The 22,109-nt window shown below is 31.5% G+C and overlaps 2 protein-coding genes across 3 annotated transcripts; both read right to left on the minus strand.

The window, feature by feature from the left end:
• Positions 1-181: 181 nt before the first annotated feature.
• On the minus strand, positions 182-18,105 carry LOC113404444 (uncharacterized). 2 transcript variants are annotated; one of them, XM_026645329.2, is made up of 7 exons: positions 17,759-18,105; positions 14,310-14,766; positions 7,382-7,586; positions 7,026-7,148; positions 4,347-4,403; positions 3,510-3,876; positions 182-3,350 (listed from the first exon to the last, which is right to left on the minus strand). In XM_026645329.2, exons 2-7 carry the CDS (start codon positions 14,518-14,520, stop codon positions 3,264-3,266), a joined length of 1,050 nt encoding a protein of 349 aa, XP_026501114.1. In that variant the 5' UTR covers positions 14,521-14,766; positions 17,759-18,105; the 3' UTR covers positions 182-3,263. The 2 variants fall into 2 exon arrangements, with proteins under 2 accessions (XP_026501114.1, XP_026501115.1); XM_026645330.2 differs by lacking the exon at positions 4,347-4,403 and having other exon boundaries at positions 185-3,350; positions 17,759-18,103.
• Positions 18,106-18,920: 815 nt separating this feature from the next.
• On the minus strand, positions 18,921-22,002 carry LOC113404480 (uncharacterized). Its single transcript, XM_026645387.2, has 8 exons — positions 21,750-22,002; positions 21,252-21,581; positions 20,981-21,145; positions 20,683-20,771; positions 20,178-20,297; positions 19,806-19,907; positions 19,555-19,624; positions 18,921-19,401 (listed from the first exon to the last, which is right to left on the minus strand). Exons 1-8 carry the CDS (start codon positions 21,870-21,872, stop codon positions 19,225-19,227), a joined length of 1,176 nt encoding a protein of 391 aa, XP_026501172.1. The 5' UTR covers positions 21,873-22,002; the 3' UTR covers positions 18,921-19,224.
• Between the last annotated feature and the right edge of the window lie 107 nt (positions 22,003-22,109).

A 22,109-nucleotide genomic window follows, 5' to 3' on the forward strand; every position in this document is an offset into this window, starting at 1 on the left:
TAATGTTTTCGTTCACTGCCGACCACGAGATGAATTATAGACAAACATTATTTCTGTTTTTGTCCAGGTTTGAACCCGCAACCTTCAGGAATAAGCACTGGATTTCACGTATTCGAACCACTGAGTCATGTCAACTCTTTAATTAGTTTAAAGTGATAAATAAAACATTGTACAGAGTCAATAATTTATATTTATGGTCTTCATTATAATCTAGACGAACTTGAAATACATTTTCTAGTTACAAAAAGCGTATTTAATAACCTAACCGTATAAAAAAAAAAAACATTATTTACATTATAGCTACTATTATTTTAAAATTATATTATAGGCATAAAATTAAAATTAACAACGTAAATTGGCTATTTTCAATTATACTATATAAAACAGACTGTGAAAAAAAAACTTAAAATCAATATTTAATCGTGCAAATTCATCCAAAATACAAGCTTTATATTATTTATAATTGAATGTTGTATGCAGTTCTCTATTACAAAGACAATGAGCATAGTTTTTATAGAACGGTTCACAAGTCCATTTTATATACATAAGTTTACATAAATATATATTACTAATTACTCACTTTATGTGAATAGTAACAACCCGAAATGTCAATCGTATAGATAATAACAATCGAAAACCCAACCAAGGTATTTAATAAACGATAGCGAACTCTACGTGCTGTTTAGCAAATGCCGTAGTCAGTCATCAAATATTTCTCACCCACGGTCAACTTTAACTTAATCTCGTGAGCTCGCTTAGAGCAACAATTCATAACATACTCGACACGACAGAGGATGTTATATACGAGTTCGTTATATTGAAATTCTAACAATAATATCTCCCACGCATAATCATATATTTGATTCGGGTTTTTTTTTAATTAATACAAATCTGTGTAATCTCAAACTATTCTATAAACCCTAAATTAAAGCATGAGTTCATCTTTCAATTGCGTACAGACTTAACAATATAAATTAAATATTTTAAAATGTTGAAAGATATGTAATAAATTGACATATCAAAATTATAAAAACTATTTGGGCAATGGCGATCACAACCCTTATTTTAGTAATGTATAATAGAAAATTACTTTGAGAGAAAAGTTATTATATAAAAGGACCAGATATATAATAAAATAAAAATGAAAATCAGGACATAATTCGAGACTAGACTAAGCTTTAAACTATCTGACTGAGTTTTACAATTTCAGCTAGACGACAGAGCGCTCTAGCTTTGGTAACCTGATTGAAAAATAAATTGTACTATTACTATTTTGTATATTTGGCACGATATAAGTTCAATCTACGTCGATTCATTATTCTAAAATTAAAAGACACCGCTTATGACACATTTCGAAATTTTAAAATGTCATTAATATATTGAAATTCAACAAAAAGTTTGCACGACATTATGAATTAAAATTAACGCTTAGGAAGTTAATCTCATAAAAACAAATAAAATAAATCCCCTTTAATGTTCCTTAAAAACAATAGGGACATTATTTCAACCCACCAAAAGAAATTATAAAAATCATTCATAGTTAATAACAATTCGCGATCAACCATTAAACAACTTGTACTAGACGCAAGAATTATTACTTCAGTAATCATAAAATATGCAACTTAAAAGTTGTAAAAACAAAAAGTTGAATATTATATAGGTTTGTATTATTTATAATGTTGTAATAATTAGATTTAATAGTTTAGGTATTTTCACTTGTATTGCAATATGCACATATGTGTAACTAACTGGAGGTGAGAGCTCAAACAATATTGATAAATATATAAAAACTAACTAGCGACGGTTTACGATGTAATTTTTGTGCATCTTCAAAATTGACTATGTAGCAGTATAGCTTGGCACCATATTTATAGTATACTATATTCCGATGGCAGCACGAGATATACCTTCGATTTACATTTTTCATTCGATTTGCTAATAGCTCAGCTATGTGTACTACAAACTGTTGATTAATCTTTATTTAAAACACAAGACAATTCCACTTTAATCTCACCACAGACTATTTAGGACACCACTGAGAAATTCAAGGTCGAGCTCTTTTTTTTTATTTACCTGTGCCATCATGTCCTGTTATTCATGTGCCACAAAATAGGCACAGATATAAACACAACACACAAATATAAATAAAAGATAAATTCAACGTGTATCAACTATCAACTAACCATGCTTATATCGATATGAGATGTCTGCAATGGGTATCGTTTAACTAAGCATGTTGCCTAAAATTATACTTCGAAATTGATACATAGACATATTTACAAATTTGTATATCATTTTCACTTTTATACTGATAAGATCCACATCTCTTTATATCTTAACACATTATCCTATAGAGAAAATTCAAATATATAATGTCATACTAATGGCCAATATGGAGACGGGTGCGTTAGGAATTGTTACAGATACTGTCAAACGACCGAATGCTTTTTATATAATTAATAACAAGCAATTATCAGTTTATATCATTACGTGTTTATTCAATAGTCATTATTGTATAAATAGCTGTATTTTTTAGCTTCTCGCTTATTGGCACGACCTTGGTCATATGACAAAAAATTTGTTAATAACTTTAAGTTATTTCATGAAATAATTCATTAATTACATCGTCATAACTAACGTCCCTGAATTCACACTTTGATCGGCTTGATCCCACGTTAATATTACTTCAGTCTTAAACACCAGACGGTGCTCTCAAGGCCTGGCTACAATCTCCTTGTTCACAACACTTTGAATCCTAATTAAGATATGTTACAGATTGCTTTTTAACTGACACGTTTAAAAAAAATGAGTGCTTAGTTTATTTTATAACGTAATCCTTCGGCGACATTTATACATAAATAATAATTTAAAATAACTTGTATACCTTTCAATTTAAGAAACTAAATATAATTGTTTTTCCTACAGTACATTAAATTCAATATCGAATATTTCAATTAATTATTTGAAGTCGTTCATAATTACATAATCTTACGCTTAACTACGCTTGTTTCATATTAATTACATAGATATTGATTTAATTTTAATCAATGCCTGATAATTATTGTATTGAGTTATGTAAAGAGGAATTATCGTCGGTAACATTTTCAAGTATACAACGTTGTACACCTTGGTTATTATAAATATTAACATATTATGTTGATTTATTTATAGTTTATCAATGTGCTTGTCATCTCAAATTTTCATGCAATTTTCGTTATAATATCTTGTTAGTCAGTCTATAAGAGGCGCGCGGGAGTGCGGGATCACGTCTGTCGCTCCGCTGAGAAGTTGTACGAGTAGTCGCGGTCCAGGTCGAAGCTGGTGCGCTGCTTGATCATTGGCAACTGCGTCTGGAAATATTTAATGCTATGAGAATTTCGTTTTTAAATATTTTTTTATCGAGCGGTCTGCCCATAACATGCGGAATATATATGTGATACTTTTTTATAACGATAACCCAGTTTGGTGCTGTTATAAGTATTATAGTATCGGTTATAAATATAACTCACCAAGGCATCGCTTGGCAACCCCCTCAGCTTGGGGTTAAGAACAAAAGGAACTCCCTCCATGCCGTTGTATCCGCCGAGAGTCTGGTAGTTGAGAACCTTGGGCAAGGGCGCAGGCCCCTTCTTCCTGTGGAGCGCGGCGGGGGACGTGGGTCCCGGGCTGCCGTGCGGGATCGGGGACTTCGTCGACGGCGGTCGAGGCGCCGGTCTCGCGGGTTTCATGTTATAAGAGGGGCTCAGGGCTTCGTAGTCATGGTCGGATGTGAATTCCTCGATGTTCGGGTACCCCGAAGGGGACTTGAGGTTGAGATTGTTAAGTTCCGATACGAGGGGGGATAGCTTCGGAGGCCGTTCTGGGACCGGCCGCAATCTGAAAGATGGCAAGAATTGTGAGTGTCAGATTTAATAAAACGGCCGAGGTGCGGTCACAATTCAAGTCAAATCTGTAATATTTTCAATGACAAATTAATTGAAATACTTAAAACATTAAATGTCGACAATATTTCACCTACCATCTGGTTGGTTGGTTTGGTTTTAGTATAAACTATAAAGATGCTGTTAGCGATATTAATTATGTAATATGGTAATTATGTCAACATGATACGTAATTGACTAAAACTCAAAATGAACACCTTGGTCGTCGCGGCTTCGCTTTAGGGCTGGTGGATTAGCACCAGTAGAAATGATTACATTACAACACGGAGACATAACAACAATTCTCTATGTAATATTTGCAAGATGTATATGAGACGCATATGTATAACATGTATATATAAATGTGATCGGACTATCCACTACAAAGAAAACATGCTCAACAAAAAAATTCATAATTTCGTATACCCCATACAGCCTGCCCACCGCAATTTGAACTGTTTGTACAGTGTTACCGACAAGGAACTGAAAACAACGACCATTATGAAATAAATTTCACCAATGTTTAGAAATGATCTACAGCCTATTCCAACGACAGGGAGTAAAGATAATAAACAACTTTGACCTCGTGTTGACACCAAAATAATCTAGTGTTCACACATCACTAACACTAACAGTTTAAATGTAAACAGACTGGTTATGGAACTTAAAATAAAATTAAAATTAATTTTAGTAGTTAGTTAGTTAGACTTAAGAAAACTCATATTTATAGGAACATATATGTTTATAATTTATTGTATATTATGTAATTTAACATAAGTTATTAAAACTAAACCAATGAGTCAATCAGAGATAGCATTGTTCATATCTGCACATGTGTGCATACTATCTGAAACAACACTATCTGAACAATACTAGCTGAAGTTGAATGAGGAAAATATATGGACCAATAACAGATCCCTGAGGGACATATTAACAGAAATCCTTTGATAATTTCTTCCGGTTTCATCAGCTCTGTTTATGCGCGCCGCACTTAATCTACTGCTTTTGTGTCAGAGCAATTCTATTGCAACTCGATCACAAAAACAGAGGATCAAATGCGTCTTTCCTGTGTGCTGGTCGGTATTTTATGTTACAAGTGAATAATATCCTGCGATTCCTCTTAGACTGCAAAAATATGTTTACGAGCTTAAGAACCAGTCTCGGTTGTGAATAACACATCTTATTTCACACTCACCGATATCAAAATCACAGTTTCCTTTAATATCTTACAAATGACAAATTAAGTTTTCTGTATTTGTCATTTGCCCAGCATCGATGCAAATGTTTAATTAACTTAATGTTTCAAACATTTACATTCCGCTAGTTGTGTACAAGGATTTTAAGCCGAGCAATTTAAAAAAAAAAAAAACAAGATGCTAACAATCTCTATCCGATCTACTTCAGCGTATTAATGAATCGTACTAAACTGTTTATTCTTCAACAAAATAAAACATAGAAAGAAACAAGGTTGGGGCCGTCTGTTGAGTATAAGAAAATACTCTTGTCAGAGCGGATTGCATTGATTGATAAATAAATTCACAAAACATTTTTTTTTACATATTCTAATTATTATAGTGCATGGTAGTGTGTTTGAATGTGAACGTGCGTGCATGTGTGTGCAAAGCGTGAAAGACAATATTTAAGTACATGAAACGCCGATGGGATGAACATACTTTTTATAATTGTTTTCGGTAATATTATTTTCTATATATTAATAACAAAATCTTTATTTACCATCATTAAATAATTTCAATTTTAACTTTTACACAAACAAAACGAAAATCAGCTACATATTTACTTGTTATATTAAACAATCAATATTTCTCAGTAAATCGATAATCACGCTTTTTATAAAAGTATACTAAATGCATTAATAATTTATTAATAAATTTACGTTTTAAATCTGAATGTGTTGCTATTCGACACACATTAAACTTATTGATATGTATCGAAATACATACAGTATTAAGTAAACTCTTACAAATATTGTTGAGTCATTTTACAAAATTGAAATTATCTAACGTCTAATCGACCAAGAGAATAATAATACAATTCTTTATAGCCTAAGACTAATGAACAACGTTGACATCAAGCTGACGTAATATTGAGTGATTGAGATCTTGAATGATCTATATGATATTGATTTTAGATTCGCGATAAAATGCCGTTTTCAACGTCAGCGAAGTTTTTTTATTAACTTAGGATTTAAAACTGATATACGTAATAGATTAAGTGAAACAGTGATGGATACTTAATAAAGATATATTAATCAAAAACTGTTTCAAGTGCATATATATATATATATACTGTAAGCCTATAAATTTTATATAAAATATTTGTAAATAATCATTTAAGGTTGTATAGCTTTTAGCTATTGAGTTATATTCAATCACAGAATTATATAAATATGATGAATACTTTTTGGTTTGACATTTTTATAATAAAAGTAGAGGAAGAATATTTTTGAATTTGACATGGGAATTGTTAATCTGGGTTGAAAAGCGGAAGATAATGTATGATTGTAACAAAAACTGGAAAAATAAATATTGTAAACTATATTAAATATTGTTAATTATTTGACGTTCCTATTTACTTGAAGCTGGGTCTTCAATATATATATATTAGAGCTATTCATAACCAATCGCATGTAATATGCAAAACATTTTTTACTTTAATCCTTTAACTGAAATGGGGTATATTAATTAACGAATTAATTAAATTACTATTATACTGTGTATGTATATGTGTCCTGCGAGAAAATCTATAATACAATAAAACTAAATCGACAATCTTACACTATGACTTATTTTTAAACTTTTTCTTATTTATGGCTTAGATATTAGACGTATAGACATTCGCGCCGTATGAAATTTTAAACATTTTATTACATAATCGCCACCAACACCAGCCTTAGGAACTCAGATGTATGATCCTTATATATTGCCTTAATATTATCATCTTATCTTGCGTGGAATTAATGACTCATTCAGTCTTATGTACTCTAGAGTCGAGACTTGAGTTCAAGTAGTACTTGAGATCTTAATCTCATTACTTATGAATTATGAAACAACTCGATGTAAAAGTTTACAATCAGTTTGGACTCACCTCCTGGCTGCTTCAGGCGTGAGATTGGTGACCACGTTCTCGTAGTCGTTGGGCTGGTGCGTGGGCGACGTTTCTAAGCTGCCACCGCTGACTTTATAACATACCACCTTGCCGTTGATCTCACTAGAAAAGACACGTAAACGTTAAATTACAATCACTGACTAAAACTTTTGAACAAAAGTAGAAGTTTTTCAAAGCAAGAAAGAGAACAGGTTATTTTTTCTAATAATAAAATATTTTTGTAAGTTTTTTCCTAGGTTGCAATTCAATGTTAATTTAGGAGAGTCATCTTTTTATAAAAAGTTATTATCTTTACTTCTAACTATTCTTTAAAATGTGTCAACCTTTGGACTCACCCAGCCAGCAAGAACCCCTGCGGCGCGGCTCGCATCTTAGAGCAGACGATGACGTCGGTAACGAGCGGGGTCGCGGCTGGAGCCTGTCTCGACACATGCGTGCACAGCCGCCGCTTGCCCGCGCGCCCCGCCACGCTGTATCCCGCGGGGATGGCCTCCCGCTCCCCCAGCACCAGGACACCGTCCATCACGTATCCCGGCACTCCTGGGAAAAAATGTTTTGTCAAGTTTACTGGTAACAGTGTGTATACTCGTTTCGGTTAATTCCACCATCGCCTAACAATTGTCTAGCTCAGAAATGTCTTCTATAAACTACGTATGTCTCAAAAGATTGAAGCCAACATTTCATTACAGAATGGCACTGCAGATCCGTGATCAAATGGACGATTACTGGTACTAATGGTAACTTAAATGGCGAATAATTACGATCAAAATATTAGTAGATATCGTTTATTTGTCCTACTAATGATTTACAAATTTACAATAAATGTTATAAATTTGCACTTATGAATTCAAATTTAAGTAAATAAAAAAATAAAATATTTTCTTTAAATCCATATTTTATACATAATTATACTGCTCAGTCGATCAATCAATTTCATCACACACATTTCATTTTCACATCTCATTCACAGACGTCATCAACGCAACTCTCGTTGGCCGGACTTCAACGACACTATTTTTGTTTTTTTATTTATTTTTATTTTAAAGTGGGTTTATTTCAAACGAGCAGGAGGCTCATCTGATGGAAAGTGATTACCACCCCCAGATTACCCCCATAGACATCTGAAACACCGGGGGGCTTGCGGGTGCGTTGCCGGCCTTTCAGGAATGAGTACGCTCTTTTCTTGAAGGTTCCCAAGTCGGATCGGTTCGGAAAAATGCACTGTTGTGGATTTTCGAACATCTAGGTGGTGCGGGTGATATTTGGAATTTTGACGAGAAGTCCGAAGGTGAAATTCAGCAGCCTTACTAATTATATAGTTATTCCTTCACGAAGTTTATTTTTCTGTCACTTTTATTTTTACTAAAGTTTTTATTCATATGGGTTACCTCACGAGTATAATATGCAAATGGTTATTTATTTTTAGATTATTAACATAGCTAGGTATTATAATTTATCAAACAGTATTTGCTGAGTATAGTTATAACGTACGAGTATATCAGGTTGTATTAAACAAGTTCTCATCATCGGAGTTAATAAGAACTTCTACATCATCAATCATCATTCAACATTTGTAATATTGCAAATATGCGAGACGTTGCATTACAAAATAATGGCGCCTATTTGAGTTATCTAGTTTAACCTTATCGGGGATCTCTATCTATTAAATATTATTAAAGTTTATACATTTCGCGATGCATTCTATCTGAACTTGTAACTTGTGTGTGTGTGTAAGTTTAAAAAATCAAGATAATAACTCTTCCTTCTTAATATATATTCTGGAAGGTTATGTATGTACGGAAACATATTGATTATGTTGTAAGAAAATTTGTACTCATATTGCTACAAGGGACAAACACAAACTTATTACTCCTACTACTCGACTGCATGGAGTCAGTAATTCTTTTGTAGAGTAATATATAAACGGTTCTACATCAGGATTCCAGAAACCGTACAAAACGCGTCTGTTGCCAAATTAAAAAAAAGTAAAAGAACACTTGTGTTTAAAAGTCATATATACAATTAGTGATTTCATAGTTGATAGCACCTTTGGATTGAAACGATCGTTTCCTGGCTATTTCTCTGTAATTTTGTAATGTATCTAAACAAACATAAATTGGCAAAAAACCCTAGCACTAACCTAGTAGAGATTATTCTCAGATCAGCGTATTTTTTTTTCCGGTGAGGTAGTGTTTAATTTGACAATCAATAAGTAAGTGTAATGCTTCTCTATTGAATAAAGGCATTTGATTTGTGGACATAAGTCATAAAAAGCACACGTCATTACGGTCAGTCGGCAGTAGAATTATCTAAACCAATTTTTCTGTGAATTTCGACATGTCGTGAATTGTGATCGCTATGATAATAATAGTTATTTGTCCTCAATAAATTTAAATAAGCACGTAAAATAACTTGTAGTTAGCCTGTATATTAGGCGTATGTTGTTTTTGTTAATTAATTGCCGCTAAATATATTTCATTTTTGATGAAATAAACCGACATTTCTATTAAAGCAAACATTTCAATCTAATAACAATTAAAGATAGTAAAAAATAAATAATGGACGGGTATAAAAAACTTTTTCTAATTTTGTGAGCATAGTTGTGATAAAAAATAAGGTCAATTTAACCGGTCATCTAAAACGGAGTCGTTCAACCTTCGGCTCCTTAATGAAAGTATTCCCGCCTTTTATTGCGTCATTCACTTTCATTGTTAACGGTGCTATTAGTGAGAGGAATTCATAGACCATGAAAACACACACGCAAAAACTACGGTACAATGCGACCAGTGATAAAGACAATACTTCTATACGTTGGTATTCATAGTATTCATGACATTCGATATCTGATTTTCATAGTTCCTTAATTTGCCCTTCTCGTACAATGATGTTCATTTAAAAACAGATCACTCATATTAACTATTACGAATATTTTTGATACAGAGAGTTTCGATTTGTACCTAAAGGCAACTTGCAATATAATCGTCCAAATACAAGCTATAGATTCAGACAAACTCAAAACTAGGCTAAATCCATAAGTAGTGAATAATTGGCGCAATGGATGAATCTGCTCAATAACATGAAAGCAATTGTAATTCCAGGCAAGCACAACTTATTTTTGATTTGCTTAATTTGTTTTGATGTAAAATTATATATTTGAGGAATTCAGGGAAACCAAACCCAACCATCCTTAAGAGAGGACACTTTTGCAGTAGCAATGTGTTTCTATTTTATCCTTTTCTTATCCACGTTTAAAGAAAAGGAGAAAAAACGTAATACGTCCTGTCATTTCAGTTTCGTCCATAGAATATAGAGTAACGTCATAGAAATGAAATATTTCAAAACGATTAAAAATAAAAATGCACGATTCAATTTTAATCTAATAATTCTGATTTATTCGTCAATATATTTTTAATTTCTTAAAACCAGACAACCGTAGAGTAAAACACGTTAAAAAATCTCCAATATTAGATTACATGGGGGAAAATACCCTAAGTGTAATGGATATTAACTTGACACCTTATACAAGGAGAGATACTCAAAATATGTATAGACTGGCAATTTAAACTAATACGTATTATTCATTCAATTGTAAAGAAAACATCTTTGAACATAAGCTTTTTATTTTAAACCTTTAGAAAAAACGAATTCAATATCTTGTAGACGTAATTGAAACATCTAAAGCCTATTTATTATTATATTACATTTGAGACTTTATAACATACTATGATTTTCCTTTCAATATCTCGATTATGTAAACCAAACAAAAAATAATGGATCGCGAGAACAACTGTTTATCAGAGTAATAACCGTCATTCAAATCTTATCGATTAACAAGATAATTGTTCCTCGGACTTACGTAACGTAGACTCTTTAGTAAAGAAAAGTCCTTTGTAGTTGGCGAAGCGTTCCTCTACAGCATTATACACATACATATAATGGAACAGACGGACACTTAACTATATTAATAAAGACACTTAACTTGATTAGTCTCGCTCAGACTAAGGATCAGTAAAAAGTTACTAAGTCTATTCCAATGGCAAGAGGAGAAAATATAAACAAAACATTGATTTACATATTCCATAGGATTTTCTAATAGCCCTTTTATATTGTGCATTATAAACAATTTTTGATACATCTCTATTTATAATGCAAAAATATTCAACTTATCTAGTAAAATCAACTATTATTTTACTTCCAAATTTCCGATAGCAACTTCACCAACATACAAAACGCCATTTTTAATTTATTCATAATTAATAACATAGCCAATTTTAAAATTAAATCATTGATGACACATCAGTTCAAGGTCGAAGTGTTTATTTGTTTGAACGTCTCCTGCCATTGGAATGGACTATAAGCATAGTACGGTTAATGATATAAACTTTGCTTCGTCCCTCCTTAACTCGCATCAATAGTGACAGACGTACCAACTAAAGAGGACGTCATTATGATGACGGAACTTATCTCACCGCGGTAGGGTCGTGTCAACTCACGAGCTCCCACTTATCCGAGATAACGAGCATTAAAGTATATTTGATGCATATTTACTTCCGAGTGAAGTATTAAACTGCGTCTCCACCAAAGGATGACAGCTTTGACGTTACCATTGGCGACAGCTAACAGTAGTCGTTAACGGTAATTTATAGTACTGACTTCCGAAAATATAACAAAAGTTTCTTCAGCCAAACGCGCCAAAATGCACGTTTCATTAAAGAAACCAAATGTCAAGGGCTAATAAGATTATAAGAGAAACGAAATATGAGATACGAAGGAATACGAAAGTATTTACCAAGTTACGAACAATCGATATTTAAAATAGATGTAGATAATCATTTTGAGTGCTGTTGGAGTGATTCAATGAGCTTGATACTTGATGATACTTTAAATAGTGGTAACATTAATCAACTACTATAAAATCTATTACGTATATATAGATTTAATATGACATTAATTTTAAAGTTCACTAATGAACACTTCTTATGGATGAATCGTATCTTTAAAAATATTTCTGCCAAGTAATAATTTACTTCGATATGAGTCACCTTAAAGCCACATTCTAATCAATTGAATAGCACGGATTTCCCTGTTACAGTACCGATATATATACTGATTATACCCAGTTAACATCACGATTCGTCATATCAAATGTTTATAACAAACGAAATCAAAATAAACTTTATCGAGGAGACATTAAATAGCAGATTATGCAAAAAAAAATACAGAAAAATAATTCAGTCGTTACTTAAACTAAAATTGATATCCGATTTACTTAAAACTATCATATTGAACTATGTGTTCAAAAAATCATAAACGAAGTTTTCTCATAATTTTCACAGAACAATTAACAAAACGTATTTTTAATTTAAAATATGTATCGCGAGTGGTCTTTATTGGATGTTTTATTTAATCAATTTATGTCAGAAACTTTAACTAAACCCACATGTAATGTACCTATCTACTTTACATAATATTGTTAGTTTTACTTTAGTGGCGCGTTGGCGTCTAGCGATGTAAGGGACGGTTAATTTTCCTTGTAATGCCAATGTGGGGTGCCCGGGCGATGGTAACCAGGTCAGGTATAATCCAATTATATTCATAAAATATTTTATTCCTATATTCGTATAGTATACGATGACTAACGACTTTTACTCTCTGCGTTTAATATTATATACAAAAATACAGATATTCTCTTGTTAAGGGTAAATTTTACGTTTTTACTTATAGGTATAGTAAATAATAAATTCCTGTCGACTTGGCATTAACGGATATGAGCCCTACAATAAAGATTTCCCGTCGGCTATTGATCGTCTGCACGATCTTTGTGCACTTGTTATTATATTTCAACCTTGGACACTAGAGTGAGCGATACTAAATGAATACGAAAACCGGTTCGCGTTAGTTTGATAACTAAATATAAATAGTTAATATTACATCCAGAATAGACTTTTTTATGATATCGGTAAGCGGACGAGCAAACGGGCCACCTGAAGGTAAGTTTTCTCCGCCGTCAAAAAAAAATAACAATACTTGATAACGCCGTTGCGCCACCGTCCTCGGGAACTAAGATGTTATTTCCCCTGTAACGGTAGTTACACTGGCTCACTCACCCTTCAAAACGGAACACAGCAATAATGAGTATTGCTGTTTGGCGGTGGAATATCAGATGAGTGGGTGGTACCTATCCAGACGGGCTTACACAAAACCCTACCAAAGACTTACAGACCTTATGTCTAAGGGTTGAAAGTTAAAGCCTAAATATACAAGTGATAAAAATATTGTATTAAATATTTATATAAAACGGTAAAAAATATTTATACAAAAGTAATCTCAAAAAACATATAAAAATATTACATATTATAAGATTAGCTTACTTATCGTAAAACTATAAGCCGTAATAACGGAAGCGATTAATTTTCTAAATAGGATAAGCAAGTAGTTTGTTACGACAAATTCTCAATAAAACTACATACGTTTTTTTTATTATTCTGACACGATTACTGCATTCGCAAGATTTGAAGCAAAGTTTATTTTAACGACTGATAAAAATATAGGTCGGCAGGAATGAAATGGGTCTTTCGACATATCTATGGACTATGATGAGGTACGGACGGCGCACGCACTGCGCGTAAGCATTTATCTCGTTGTACATTTCACATAGCATTATCGTGTTGCATATGTTTTAAAAGATAAATAATGGCGGGAATGTGTTTCTATAAACGATAAAAGTCAGTACATGTAACGAATTAAAAACTCTTGGCATAGTGGCATACTAGCTACTCGTCCCGGGCTCCAGTTTCGCAAGGCTTGAACAAGGCTGCAAAAAAACGCTAACATCTTAATAAATGTAACTCAACTAATTTCACGGGATGCAAGCCATTAAGCCAGTAAAGCTCGCAGTCGGCATTTTTCCGATATTTTCAATAAACATGGCTTATGACACACAATGTTTGTTTGTGTGTGTAGCTTGTCATGTCAATGAATTATGCAACTAAGCTCTCCTCATAAATCACTCCGTCCATTGGTGCAAACCATATCAAAATGCGTCCGGCTGTTTTTAAGTTTATATTGTTCAGACTGACCGACGGCCATACACGGCGGTAAAATATGTTTCATAATATGTAGTGACACACGTAATTATGACGAACGTAAAATGTTTTTTTTATCTTGGTTATTTATTGACAAAAAAGATAAAAATACGTAAATCTCTATCGACAGAACATCGTAGTCATTACGTCATAAATCAAGTAATCATAGACAACTCACCCTCAGACTTTGACAAACAGATATAGTGGCTCGGTTTCTTGCCAAAGAGACCGGATTGACGCAGCAGACCTGCATCGGCGTCCTCGTCGTATGTGCGGCTGACGGGCCAATAGCCAGCGGGGCACTTGGCCAAACTATCCACGATCTGCAGGGAAAGAAGCGGCCTCTCGTCGGGCAAAGCCCCACCGAGAGCTGATAGCACCTTCGACATCGTCACTTACATCATAACACTGACATATTCACCAATTTAAAATTCATCATATAGCACTTACAGTCTTGATTAGCGATTCATGTCTTTAGCACTGTTACGAAGACCTTATTGTTTGAAAGGCCCGTAGTATTTGTAATTAATGCTGTTACAAAGTTAGCTAGGCTTGCTCAGGCTAATCGGTTTAAGCTCCCTATGGCGTAACTTACACGACTCTATTGAAATTTCCTTTATCCACTTTGGAAGCACCTGTAACAAGCAAAATAAAAGTTTAATACACACATAAATATTATGTCGTTGTTGCAATATTTTTTATGCTATATACATAAATTATTTATTTCGGATACCTGCGAGACTTATACGTCAGTAATTATATTAAAAGTAAGAATTTTTCTAAAGTAAAAAATATTGAGTATACAAAATACATATATATCATTTTCTACTAATGTTCACTACTAGACGCTTAAGAAATCATTATAAACTGTACAAGGGATTTAACGAGGTTTTTCTCAGTATTATTAAGTGTAGTCCCCTTAACTCTGATACTGGAAAAATTAATCAATAATAAGAATTATAACACATTAATATCGGGAGATGTTTCACTTGTGTATGTCGTGTTGTTGTGTGTATTTCTTGAAGAATGTACAAATATTTGTTGAAGGTTGCGGATGTCATCAGTGGAAATTCGTAAAGCCCGGCGCTGGAATTACACCAGGGGCACTCGGGGCAAGTTCACAGAGCTTCAAATTTTCTGGTTAAATGCAAATTTTGAAGCTTTGGGCCTTACATTTCAATTTCTTTTAAAATAACATTTAATTAGATTTTTTTTTAAGTATAGTTATACAACTGTCTTTAAATGTAATTAAAGGTCGATTTTCAAAAAAAATACAGATGTTTTTTTTATTTTACACATGTAGCTTGATTTCGAGAAATAGAAACCAAATCATTTTTTTTTAGTCGACTGATATTTAAAATATAAAAGTACTAATAATTATTATCCTCGATGACATAGGTAAGTTACCAAATATTTTACTACTAAGTGATATTTCTAGATTTTTTTTCATTAAAATGTTTTGTATATGATGTAAAATCATAACTGTCGTAGCGATTTCGAAATCAGTTTTCGTCTATATTATTCAACACAATAAAACATAAATAGTCAATTGTTGGTTACTATAATAAAGCAAATACATATGTAATTTCTATACATTTTAGTGTATTCTACAAACGAAATAACCAGTCGCTATGAGACAGTCTAAATCCGCTGATCATTTTACTATGTGGGACTCCAACAACGCCGGATTTACTCAAACAACGCTTGAACTGAGGTCTGTGCCCAGGGCAGCAAAGTTAGGAAAATAATTCTTTGTTTTATTGAATATGCTCTGCTCTGATCTTCCAAAATATGAACGATTAAAAAAATATAATAAATTTTCTGATTCATTTTATTTATTTCAAAATTGTATCGAAAATTTATCCACTTTATGGAAATCTTCGATAGTGGGCTTTTTTTTCAATATGGAGGAGCAGCGTTAACTTTGAATCTGACGGTGGACTCAAAATAATGTAATCGTGCCGTTAAATATTTAAAATAATATCTACAACTTACCAAAAGATATCATCAAGTATAAATAATAAGACTAAGCTGTTTATTGTTTTTAGGAAAAAAAGAGCATAGGAGGTAGGTGGCTAAATAATAAAGCCAAAGCCGTTGGTAATGTAAGTGGTATGTTTAATGAATCACTGCACTGCACCCACCCATGTTACACATAATTACTCAGTGATTCTGAGCCAGCAAAGAAAAAAGAAAAGCTCAGAAAGTTTTTGTAGAGCAGTAAGTTCGGAAACAGGAAAAGTCTCATTTGATTTAATGCAGCATGTGTCCAACTCTACATGATACCATGATATTTAAAAATTAATGCGTGAAATTCCATTTTGAGAATTTGAAAATTTTAATTAATGTTAGTAGATAGCAGTTATTTCCATGAACTAAACATGTAAATAATCTGTAAAAACGAATCATTTCTTCTATGTATAGTAAATGTATCAAAGTCATTATGTGTTTCACAGAAAATTAAAGTTTGACCTGCTCAAACTTTTCTTTATGAACTATTTACATAACATCTCAGTTTCCAAGGTTGGTGGCACATGGTCATGAGTCAGCTATTTATAATCTTGGAGCTAGAACTCCCTTCACTATGTTTTTAGCAAAATAGAAATACTTACAGTTGCATGACAATATATTTACAACCATATTATATATATTCACAGTAACATTGATCACATTGATAGAATCAGTGATTATCATAGTATGTACACGAGATGGCCTGTATGATATAATGCCAAGTTACCGACTCCACAAAGACAGATATTTTTAACTTTGCTGGTTCATATATTTAAATCATTTGTCAAAAAACATTAATAAATAAAGCATATTATTCAACACAAGATTAAATAGATGACAAAAATGTATGGAGCTAATACTTGTTGACTTTCAGGCAGGATATATTCTATGTATAATTGTATTTAACTTAGTATTTTAAATGTTGGTAAAGAGTAACTACTGAGTGCGAATAACATAATAACAATATATTCCAGAAAGTGGGTTGAACCCTTTAGTACAATGAAATCTTTTAACTTAACAATAGAAGAGTTTCTTTGTTAGAACCCGTGCACTAATTATTATTATTGATGATTCATGTTCAAAATTGTAACTGTAAAAACAGCCCACATATTATGAAATGAATGAGTTCATTCTCTAAATATTGTATAAATCATAGTTTAAAAATGAGATTAAATGTATATATTTACAAAATTAAGTGTACACTTCCTAAATAACTAAACTTAATACTTAATTTTCAATATAAATTGACTTGGGACTGAATCTAAATAAGTAATAAAGGCTATTTCATGTATGGTTGTCATAAAGTGAAATACCTAGTTCTTGATAAGAATAATAAATATATATTAAATGAACTTCAAGGCAGAAAGACAGGACAATAAAATTTAGATTTTGTTTGTGAACAGCTGCAGCGAATAATAAATGTTCAAAGAATTAAAATATTAGCTATGCCACTGATGACCGATTTGGCAAAATTCCACGTATTACTACACGACTTATGTGCCGTGCAGCCGCTGTAACAGTTACATTTTAATGAAATCAATTGGTGTTCTCTGACGGTTTATCGAGAACAATGACCCCACCATTCATAATAACCATTGAAATAAATGATAAACTTACCGTAGTCATGACATCACGAACAATAACAACACTCAACACTTATAATTCATAGTCTTATTTATTTTATGATGTTGTTCCCAGGTTTTCATATAAAAAAAATGTTATTAGCTATGTAACCTGATCTATAAAAACATTTCACTATTTCACTTTTAATTCGACTGTCAACGGCGATTCTTTTAATGCGTTATATTTCGTAGATCAATGAAAATTTGACAACAATACGCTCTTGAAAGAAAACTACAAAAGAAGTAAAGAACACAGATTAGAGATTACACGATCACGATACCCATTCGATTTCGTGAGGAATGAGACTGAGAATTCTAAGATTCGAACTTGAATGAAGATTGAAATTGACAACATTTATTTCATTTTTTAACATTAAGATGTTGCCAGCTTAAAATAGTATAAAATATATTTTCAGTATTTCATTATTTTATTATCATGAAAATATATAAACCAAGCAAACAATATTCTACAATAATTTAAATAAGAGTATTATTTTGCACTAATTTCATAATTAAAAATATTTTTTGTTTAATTTTTTATTTTTATCGGTATATCTTAAAAATGTTCCTGTATATAATTTTAATACACACTATTACTATAATTTATAATGCGAGAGTAATTGTATATGTTGCGCATTCAAGAATAAACCACTGAACTGATTTGATAAAATTTGGTATAAAGCATGCTTAAACCCCAAGAAAGTATAGCGAGGGAGAGTAGGCTATTATTCACTACTACGCTAACAAAAACTAGTATTATATATTTTTATTGAAAAATGTATATTTATTATTGCTATATTCGAAGGACTTTTAAATAAAATAAATATTTTGCCCTCTCTTGGCAAAATATTTATGGCTAACGAACGTTTTTAGACGGATTAAGATAAGTCGTAATATATTAAGTGCATTTGATTTAATAGCTGCTGTATTTCGGATCTGTGGTTCTCCAATATACATTAAAATAAGTAGTATTTTTAAATGTATATAGCATAATAGTTCAAAACTGCAGATTCTTATTTATATCTTACCAAATTAATCTAATTTGTATGAACTTAAGACAAATCTGCGTTTATAAAGCTTTTTTTAAACAATTGATTTAATCATTTTAAATCCATCCAAAGGCAAAAGGATATATATTTTCTAAAATTAAAGAAACATTATAACAATGTATTTTATTTATTGTATTTAAATACATAACATCTATATAAGCTAAAGGCGTTTACTAATTTTAAAACATCACTAAGTTTACAGTAAATACTGCAAATCTTGATTATAAATATTACTATAATTTTTATATTTGCGATTTGCAGAAGCAAAGCTGCAAAGTAATGTCAAAAAAATCATTTAATTAACAATAAATATAAAAATGATATTTCATCCCTGCTCTAAAAATGTTAATAATTGTGGTTTTGCAGATTGATTATCAGTTATCACACATTATTTATATAATAAGATTAATTATTATTCTAAGAGTTTAAATGGTTGTGAAGTGCAATCAGAGGTGCCTGACGATGTTGTGAAGTACGGAGACACATCAGAGAGATAATTGCGAGGGAGAAGACCAATAAGTAGAGCTATTTTTGCAGCTATTGGTGCTTTTTCTTCATCATCTACTATTGAATCTTGGTCTGGCATCACCTGTAAAACAATATGTTTAAACAATACAATAATTAATGACTTCAATGATGTTTTCTAAAGTTATTTAAGAATTAATGTAACATTGGTACAAGTTTATGATAACATAAATAAGACGAACAACTACATTTCTATATTATATATATATTATCTCACCTTATCTGCTACATGTTTCTGAATGAGACCATCGGAACCAACATAAAATGTGGAAAAACCATCATACCACCTGTAAAACAAATAGATTTATTTTTAAACATGTAGATGTAAATTTTGAAAGGAACCAAAAACATAAAATAAGAGAAGGCTCAATAATCCATTGCTGATATATGATATTATCTATTTTATGATTATACCAGGGATGTTATGGATATGGAAATTCCATTTATACTAATGACTAATATACTTACAGCTCTTGATCTTGGAAAACCTCCTTCAAGTTCCACAGTTTGTATTTCCAGAACATAAAGAATACTTTAAGACCAGAAATGCCTCTGATTCTCCATCTCATCCTACAAGCAACAACCTATTAGATTTATGTTCTATGATATTTATCTAATATACATAGATGTTTTGATTTTACAGAGTTGTATACTCTGGTGTCTAAAATAAAACTAATAGTCATTTTCAGTAAAAAAAATAGCATTTACAGAAATGTTACATTAAAATAATATTTTAATGTAACATTTTTAAATATATCTCTAAGCAGGCAATAATAAATATTGGAATTTAATTTATTAGCATTGTGTGATTTTAAAGAATTTAAATATAACACAACTTACCTAATAGAAGAATCTTCTGGGTGTGCTGTTATCTTCAATATTTCAAAGTTCACATAAGCAAATTTAATGTGTGCCACTGTCCGCAAAAGTGCTACTTGCTTGACATAGTGGAACAGCCCTCTGAAATCATAACATGCTATAGTAAATACATAAAACAATTACGAGGTTTACTTTTTATTCAACAAAACATGAATAATTTGCTAATTAGACAGAGTATTCAAACCAGTCAGTAAAAATAAATAAGTTTTACTAAAAATATTCAAATATTATGAACACAAGAAATTGCATATTTGCCTATTCCAATCGAAGAAGGAGTAAATATAAACAAACCTTTTCCGATAACAATTAATGCTGATGTTTAAAACATATATTTTATGCGAATCCATAATGATTGTCATAGTTTTTGACCAATGATATCAGGTGAAATCAATCAATGACAAGAGTTTTTGTGTCTTTACTTCTCCGGTGGTTGGAATAGGCCCATGCATATTACTAATTTACTTACACACTGGTCACACCCCTAATATTATTAACAAAAACTAAATTTGGATGATAGATTGAGTAGTCCAATGGCTTTACAAACAAACTTGGCATCTGAAAAGAAAATAATTTCTATTAGAAGCTAATTTTCATTTTACTACCCCCTGTTTTAATTATGCCTATTTATTTAAAAATGAAAAACAAATTTTGTTTTTTATTGTGTAACTAACTAATATACATGAACAATCATATTAATTTTAGCTATTGTCATTTTTTTATTCTAATAAATTTTAATTCATATTGATACATGCCTATATACTTACAGTATTTGATAAAGTATGAAATATTTTCATTAACTGCTCTTCACTTGGTTTTTCTTGATCACTAGCTTCAGAACTAGTTGGTGACATTTGTGCAGAAGTAGAGGGTCCACTGCAGTATGCAATAGCATCACGTTCAAAATCCGAAAGGCATGTTGGCTCTATGTCCTGAAACATAGTAGTTAAAATATATATTTTCATAAGGTGTTTTTTGTTAATTTTATTTTGCATTTGAAAGTGCAAATAAACAAAAGGTTATAAATATTATATCTACCTCATTACATTTTGAGAAGTCAACATCATTCATACTTATTGATGGCATTTGATTTGTATTATAAGAATTTTTCTGTTCTACATAATCATCACAAGTCAAACTTAAAGTTTTCATTCCATCTGTGCAGTAATTCATATAATTTTCTACATTCTCGATAGCTGCATTTGCCTCTTTATTGTCTATGAATATTGGTTTCGACTTTTCGTTTAAGTTTCGGGTTAGGTAACTATCGGCGTTAGGAACTTCTTGAACATAAATGTCGTCGATGGTACTTTCCGTCGTACATTTTGGTGCTACTCGGCAACTAGATATGCGTCTTTTACTAAGAAACTGAAAAATACTCAATAGTATCACATTATTTAACCATAACTGACTCGAGGTCAAACACGATATCTTATTTAGTATTATATAGTTATAGTTAGGTTATAATACAAATAACTGATTAACTATAACAATGGAAACATAACTATATAAATAAGTTATGAGGAAAATACTCACATCTTCCAGAAACTGTGTTCGCACTGGAATTTTCCGAGACAATCGATTGGAATGATTTTTGGTAGTAACTATTCCATTTATCGGTAGTATTTTATGCGAAAATGTACGTAAACAGATAGCCATTTTCACATTTAATATTTTTACCTACTATATTCAGCTATTCGCTAAAGAAATTCGAAATTTTTCGCAATAGAGAAACATAGCTTAACACTCACACCGCACATGACATTTGCGTTTAGTATTTTTCACTAAGGTTAGCTTTATGAAGTTTTACGAAAGCTTAAAAAGTTTTAATTGCTATTTAAAATTTTTAAATAAAAAAAGTTTGGTTCGTTATAATAAATATTAGATAAAGAAGTA

This window comes from Vanessa tameamea, chromosome 5 (assembly GCF_037043105.1).
Source record: "Vanessa tameamea isolate UH-Manoa-2023 chromosome 5, ilVanTame1 primary haplotype, whole genome shotgun sequence".
In the NCBI taxonomy this organism is placed as follows: Eukaryota; Metazoa; Arthropoda; class Insecta; order Lepidoptera; family Nymphalidae; genus Vanessa; species Vanessa tameamea.